Source organism: Morone saxatilis, unplaced genomic scaffold (assembly GCF_004916995.1).
Source record: "Morone saxatilis isolate NCDOM2014 unplaced genomic scaffold, NCSU_SB_2.0 Contig8, whole genome shotgun sequence".
Classification (NCBI taxonomy): domain Eukaryota; kingdom Metazoa; phylum Chordata; class Actinopteri; family Moronidae; genus Morone; species Morone saxatilis.
The window spans coordinates 8,764,840-8,772,767 of record NW_023340257.1 but is presented as its reverse complement, the minus strand read 5'-3'; the positions used below and the strand labels follow the sequence as shown (position 1 = coordinate 8,772,767).

The 7,928-nt window shown below is 38.4% G+C and overlaps 1 protein-coding gene across 4 annotated transcripts in view; it reads right to left on the bottom strand.

The window, feature by feature from the left end:
* The window catches only part of gramd1bb (GRAM domain containing 1Bb), an 83,018-nt gene that overhangs the window by 61,302 nt on the left and 13,788 nt on the right, over window positions 1–7,928 (bottom strand). For all 4 annotated transcript variants that reach the window (XM_035679468.1, XM_035679470.1, XM_035679466.1 and 1 more), the window contains exon 2: window positions 3,683–3,772. Coding sequence is in view for 2 of the 4 variants with exons in the window: in XM_035679466.1 (XP_035535359.1) it covers window positions 3,683–3,772 (90 nt within the window). In the remaining 2 variants the exon portion in view is untranslated. The remainder of the gene's footprint in view (window positions 1–3,682; window positions 3,773–7,928) is intronic.

The window sequence follows — 7,928 nt, the reverse complement described above, 5'->3', positions numbered from 1 at the left end:
AACACATGCTTAATATATCAAGCCCTTAATATATAAAAAGAAATGGTCCCATACTAAATGGAACTTCCCTTTAACATTGTTCTTCCTGGCAATCAAATATTCATAGGATGCAGTCTCCGTCATCAGTTGAGTCCAATCTGTGAGCCCCGGCGTACCATGTGCTCTTCCAGTTCCTTAGTAATCAGCCTTGCTGCTGTGATGGCCTGCGGTTATTAGCGCATGCTGTCCTTTGTTGACTCCTTGTGGCAAAAGTGTGCTATCTCCCAGGAGACAGAACAGTGGAGATTCCGGTAACCTTTGTCCCAGCCAACCTCCCAGTTTCCTTAATACTTCTTTCCAGAAAGGTAATACCACAGGACATTCCCAAAAGACATGTAAAAATGTACCATTTTCTCCCTTACACTTCCAACACCTTTTGTCTTCTACTAAACCCATTCTGAAAAGCTTCATAGGAGTATAGTAGTATCTATGTATGATTTTGTAATGGGTAAATTTGCTTCTAATACCTGCTCCCTTTGTTAATAAAAACAGCTCATTCTAAGGTAAAGAAAACACAAAGATTCCTTTATTCAGGTGATTATACACTGATAAAAACATACCTTTGAAGATTATATCCAATGTCTGCCAATAGATCCTCCAAAATCCGAATAATAGTTTTTGGAGCTAACGTCTCAGCAAGACTAAGAAACACTCGTTCATGCATTTATAAAACTAGTAACTCTAAAAGTCGATCAGAGAGCAGCTGAATCAGAGACCTCCCTGAGACCAGGAGAGTGGATCACATGACCCCAGTTCTCAGATCTTTACACTGGCTTCCTGTTAATAATTGATCTTAAAATACTGCTGTTGGTTTATAAAGCACTGAATGGTTTTGGGCCAAAATACTTTTCTGATGGATTATGAACTGTTAAGACCTCTCAGATTGTCTGAGACAGGTCTGTTTCTGTCCCCAGAGTCAGAATTTACCTTGGAAGCCTTTATGTGCCACATCTGGAATATAGAGAGGTTTGCTCAAACTGTTTAACGACTTAAGACTTTAAAGTTTGCAACTGAATTTTATTAAATCAAATTTTGAACTACTTATTCATATCTTTCACTGCACTGTAACTGTGTCTTATTCTATATTAGCTATCTATCTTTTTAAATTCTATTTATGTGTTGTTTTTTTTACATTGTTTTCATATACTGCCTTGTGTTTCTTTTTATTTTTTCTCTTAGTTAGCAAAGTACTTTGTAAAGTACTTACATGCCTTTAATAGACAGATTAGAGTGAAATATTGCAATTACACTGTAGTTACATACATTTATACGCTACACTATAAATCGACATGCTTCGCAGTGTTTAATCTCAATTCACAACTCACAATCATGTGCTGCGTCATCTCCACTAATGACTCATATTACATTGCCTCAGCAAAGTCACATTGTGTTATTACATAACTCTATCTGCAGTTATAGTGGGGGAGTTGAACTTGGCAGAAGCCTGAGATGCAAATACACAAAAATGACCGCAAATGAGCAAACTTGTCCTCGTGTAATCATCTGAATTTCATCAGTTTTCTCTCCCTGAACCATACGGATGCCCTGATAATCTGGCAGTGCGCAGCCAAAATCACAGCTAGTGGTACATATTAGCCGACAGCCTGCTGTCACTTCACCAGAAAATGCAGCTGCACATAGCAGTAAGCAAACCGCAGCACACAAGACAAACAGACAAATGCGGTAAGAGCAAAACAAGTCTGATGGAGACAGAGAGACAGGTAGAGAGGCAACGGTGCAAGGCTCCAGGCAGAAATGCAGCTGTTTTTACCTGCAGAGGATACATGACATTCCGTGCCCTCTAAAGCCGGCTACAGAACGCTGCTCTCCCTGCAGCTGCTGCAGATGCCCCTTACTAGCTATCACCAGCACAGCAAAGAGAAGAGCAGTGAGAAATCCCATAGGTTTGACAAGTACTGCTTCCTAATTCGAGCAAGTGGAGACACTGAGCGAGAAGAGTGCGCGGGAGGGAGAGCCAGAGAGAGTAACATGGGGAAGGAGCGCAGGACAGAGAAAGAGTGGAGGTGTAGTGAATGTTAGACAGAGCAGAGAGGCAAAGACAGCTGAGTGGGTGGTTAATATGAGGCCAGACGAAGGAGATTCCAACATGTTTCCCGACACTTTTATCAGAACATTCCTTCACCATTTTCTGGATAAATTAGGTATTACTACGGTATTAACAAACGACATCAGCAGCAGCAGCAGCTTCTCTGTGCAGCCAGTAACTATGTAACAGGAATAAGCACCGGATTGCATTCTATTTTTGGAAACATTATCTCATGTTTTGCAGATGCTACAGAAAGAATCTTTGTGTATTCCTGTATTTTCTTGCCTTGCGGTTTTTGTAAGCAGGCTGTGATTATTATTAACTACTCTGCTAGTTCTACAGACTTATACAGTTCAAGCTCAATACCTTTGCCCAGGGCTCAAATGTGTTACATCTGGCTGGGGTTTGGTGTAAAGGTTATCCTTTATTTAACTGCATTTATGTGCTGGTGGGAAAATCGAACATCTGGGACCTTTTCCAAAAAGACGGACACTAATCATTGATCACAATCAGGACTGTATGTTTAGTGTAATGTTGAGTATTTGGAGACTGACCCATTTCCTATTTTTCACCTATTATGTGTGTCATAACTGTATCTCAGCCCAAAAACAGAAAAAAATGACAATCTCCATAATGTTAATGATAGTTCTACTATCCTCATACATCTTCTTCCTAATGTGTTGGCAGGCAAGAAATTGCTCACCGAGTTTCCTTCTGGCTGCATGGCTTTACGTCAGGAATAAAGAATGAAACCGCATATCACATCCCAAGCTACCAGGCACACATACACACACTTAAAACAGACACGTACACACACCTACACACCCAGGTTTAATAACTGATTTTATGTCCGGTTCTGTCACTGGTGCTCCTGTGACAAGTGCAGCATATTCCAAGGTGATAAAGAGCTAATGATACTGCCTGTCTCTCAACTCAAACTGAGCTATGGGGAAGAAGGGGCAACAATTACTGTAGGCGTAGTTACTCATGGGCACTATTACATGGCTATTAAATAGGCAGATACCCCAGAAAAAGCACTGCTAATATTGACAAAAATTGGTCAAAAACACAAACACGCTCAACAGTCTTCATTAATATCACTGACATTACTCTATTTGTACAGATTTGTCCGTATTTAATTTGTACAGAATAAGTATTTTCCAAGAAAAAAAAAAACCTGTTTAATGTGGTTGAAGGCTACTTAAATTTGTATCTTAAAAGGTAAATAAATACATGAACTAAAAGCCACAATGAAACAGATATCAATACCTTTGTGCACCAGTATTAAGAGGAAGCGCCCCCTTGTGGAGAATGCATGGAAGACATGATGTGACCAGAAACTAGGAAATACATTGACATTTTGAGATTATTCTTCCAAGTGGCACATGTGACCTGGTAGAATAGAAAATAGACACAAAAACTGTACTGTATGTGCCCTGACTTGCCATCAAATTTACTCTAATATAGCTATAATAATAAGAATAATGCAGTGATTTAATCTTCTGATTTTTTAACTAAACCTGTGAAAATCAGAGCTAAGAATGATGCCCATATGGAGGTAACACACACACATCAACATACACACATATAGCTCACCTCTCCTCTCGGATGAACGGAGTCAAGAAGCGAGAGTTGTCGTCTTCATGGCTGCTCTGCTGGCTGCTTTGCTGACTGCTCTGCTGGCTGCTGCACATGAAAGATAAAGTTACTGAACTTCAAACTTGATGGTGTATATACATTTCATCTTGTGTTATTATCTAAGGAAAGGTTATTGTGAGTAATCTCATGAATCAGGGTTTTTCTAATTTATTAGTTACTATGAAAACTGCTGTGGTATATTTTACCCAGCTCACACTAAAAAAAAACACTAGGTGAAAAACATGCATGGCATAAATAGACCCTCTTGTATAAACTAGGCAGTTAAGTTTATTTTTCACTGCTTAGCAACTCTTTATGCTGAGCAAAAGTGTCACAGTTTCTGTCATAAATCTGTTGCTGCAGGTCATACCATCAGCTGCCCAAGATCCTGCAAATTAAGCGTCAAATATATGCAGCAATTGTCAAATATATATGGCAAAATACCCCACATGTACATGGCAACTTTGTCTGCTTGGATAATGGTGGAAGTCCTGTCCTGTGTACATGCACATATCCAGTGATGACACTAGAGGGGGCTATCTGACACAGGCTATGCAAAAGATAAGGCTTCTGATAATAAGTAAGAGGGCTACAGATGTGTAAATGAGTATAGAGAATCCTTGAGCACAAAAAAGCTCCACTTTTGGCACTTTGACATTTAAGTATAAAGCAGTTCTGTTGGGAAAGCTCTTTATTAATTCACACTCTAACTCTGCAGGGTGCACAAACCCTATTCCAATAGTAGCACTGCTCAACACAAGGTAGATGGGAGCTGAATGTTTTTACAGCAGATTGGTTTTGAAGTTAAGAAAGCTTTTGACACACTGTAGATGAACTCTGATAATATTTTATGAACTCCATAGTAGCTATTCCACAATTATTTAACCTTGTATTGAGTCTTTGTATATATTTTTCTCAATAAAAATGAAATAATATACTCAATATTTATTCAATTAAACTAAACAACTAAAACAAATTACCCGTTTAACACTCACTCACTTGTCAAAATGAATATCTGACAGTGTGTCATTAAATAAATAAATGAATCTCTAAATGAGTGGCGTGCAGGGAAATACAGCTGCATTAAGGTTGAAAATATGTATAGTTCATTAAAAAAGGTCAGAATTTAAGTGCAGAATGGAGCACCAGTTGTGATTTATGACACTGCACATACATGCTGACTGAGTACTGTTAGTGATCAGTGGATTCATTTGAAATTCATCAGAAATTGCAAACTTTTTAGACGTATCAGCCTACAATGCTCTGCAGCAGGTGTGCTGTGTTTGCAAGCTGTTCTCTCAAAAGGGAAGACACGTGCTGCAAATGTGTATTTTCAGGTTTATTAAAGAGTTTATACTTGTATCCCTGCTCTTCAGCACGTGTTCATTTGACATCACAAGGACAGAAAGTTGACATGTGCCCTCACTGAATTATTCATTACTCATACACAATTGATTGAATATGTGCTTTGAACAAGATAGCAAGGACGCATAACAAAACACTGTCAAGGCAGAGTTGCAACCATCTATAGTACACAGTACACAAAATGTGCAAAGATGGATTATTTTATATTTTCTTTCCAACATACACTGCAAAACATCAGGGAGAACACAGCGTTTCTTGTGCTTAAAGAATTCTTATTTTAGATCTGATCCAAATCTGAATCATATGTGAATATTTTCAAGCATCTCATTGTCTTCTAGCCACATGGCTCTTCAACATTTGGCTGCCATTGGTGTAAATAAAAATATAATACAATAAAATATTGTAACTTGTAATAACTGTTGTATTTACTATAGTCTGAATTGCAATCAGAACCAGCAACATTGTTAAGTTACCTAAAACCTGATGAAATTATCATTTTAAAAAGGTAATAATCTTACTGCAATTGTAATGAAGCAATTCGAAGAACTGGCAGACATATTAACATTTCTTTAAATGCTAACTTTGTGAGAGGTTGTGTGTCTGAAATAATTAAATGTTTGGGTGAGGTTGAAGCGCTGAAGCCTGGTGAAAGATACTGCACCACTTCCTCAAAATAGCCCTGCTCTTATCAGCCTGCAGAACAGCAGATTCCACTGTGTCTGCAAGCTTCCACTGTTCCCAGACATACATACACACACACACACACATATATGCATATGCGTACACACACACACACACTTGACAGTCCACTGCTCTGATATACCACAGGAAGTAAGACGAGAGAGAATGACGAGATTAAGATACTGGAGTGACGAATGGAACTGAACAAACAACAGTGAGGACTGTGCACACTGGCAACACTCAATTCAAAAACAGTGAAATATTCTCATGATTTTATACCCCATCACAAAACCTTTATGGATTTGAACAAATATGAATAAAAAACAGCATCCGTCTCAGTGAAGGAAAGCTGGAGCTGGATCAGAAAACTACAGTCCATATGCATTTCAAATAATCTCTAAACCAGCGAGATTTACACTTCTCTGCATGACTTCAGTTCTGATCTAATCAACCTAATCATTACTGTTAATCTAAAAGGCAACATCACAGCACTGACGCTCTGCACTGAATTAAAAACCTTGTTTGAATACTTACAGTATTTCTGTGAGGAGAAGTCAGTGTTGACAGTGTTCACACAACACCATAAACACACCACAAGTATTCCATTAACTATAAATGTTTGAATATTAACTTTTTAATTTATTGAAATTTAACTGGGCAATGTCAGCAGGTTTTTATGAGTGAATGGCATTCAAGAAAAACTTTTTGTTCTGCACACTTTGTACATGTTCACTGTCATAAATAAACACTGATAATAATGACAAACTGTAGTTGAAGTAGTTTAAGCAGAGACAAGTTTAAGGAGTTTTAACTAGCTGCATATTTTATGGCACAGAAAAAGCTTTAGACAGTCAAAGGGCTGGGCAGTCATGAGTGTCATCCTTGCTGGAGGAAAAAGGTTGTGTCTTAAAAAGTGGAATTGACAAACAGGCTGCAGCTGAACAATGTACTGTAAGCATTACACTGACACAGAAGACTGACGTTTAAGATTCAGCCACATAGTTAAAACTTTGACATTTTCACACTACTTTTGTTGTTGACTCTAATCATCATATCTCAGTCAGACCAAAACTGATACAAGTAAAGTAAGCTTAGAGTTAATATTTACAAAATTGGTTCATGAGTAGTTTAGTTACAATCACCACAGACTGGAGTGGTGTCTACGCTGACGCAGTGATGTTCCGATGTTGCCTGTTCCACTTGGTATAGTTGTTTGACAGACACATTTAAGAACAAATTTGCAGGTTCTGCTATGTATCCACCAATTTCTGTAACTTTTCCGCCACCAACAATCTGACATTTACACCCACTTCACACATTGGTCAGCAGGTGAGAAGCAGGTTTTGAGCTTCTCCCCTAAGCTTCGAATGTGGCCGCCATAAATACTTTCAATATCCAACTGGGCTACATGATGCACATTTTTTTGTTTTGTGTTATAAAAACACAGCTCTGAGACCAGGAAAGTGGAACACATAATTCAAGTTCTCAGACCTTTGCAATAGCTTCCTGTGTGTCACAGTTGTTTTTAAAACAATACTTTTGCTTTGTACAGCACAGAAGGGCTAAGGGACAAAATTGCATTATTTGATCTGCTGCTGTGTTTTAACAGTTCAGACCTCTCAGTTCACCAGGGAAAGGTTTGCTTACTTTACCCAAGGTCAAAACTCATGAAACTCATATCTGCAACTCCTGAGATCTAGCTCCAACTCTCAGTTAAATTTAGGCTTAAAACTACGTCCGATGGTTCTGCCTGAAATTAAACTTCTGTTGATGTGGACTGTAGCTGCACTATATTTCTTATTCCCATGTTTAATCTGACGCATACCATTTTAGCCTATTTAGCATTTAGTGTCACGGCAAGCACTTGCTTGCTGTTGAAGGGTGCTATAGAAATAAACTTGCTTTGCCTTGCATTGCTGCAGGTGCAGCTCGTGTAAGAACACAAGCTGAATCTTATGTATATCATCATCATCATCATCAGTGAGCATCCTGTGTACTTCCTTCCAAACCATCCTTTTAACCCCTGCATGGCTATAACGCAACACACCAGAGCCAATATGCATTCATGAAATACCTTATATATACACCCTACCATTCAAAAGTTTGGGGTCACTTAGAAATGTCCTTACTTTTGAAAAAAAAGCACTGTTTTTTTCAA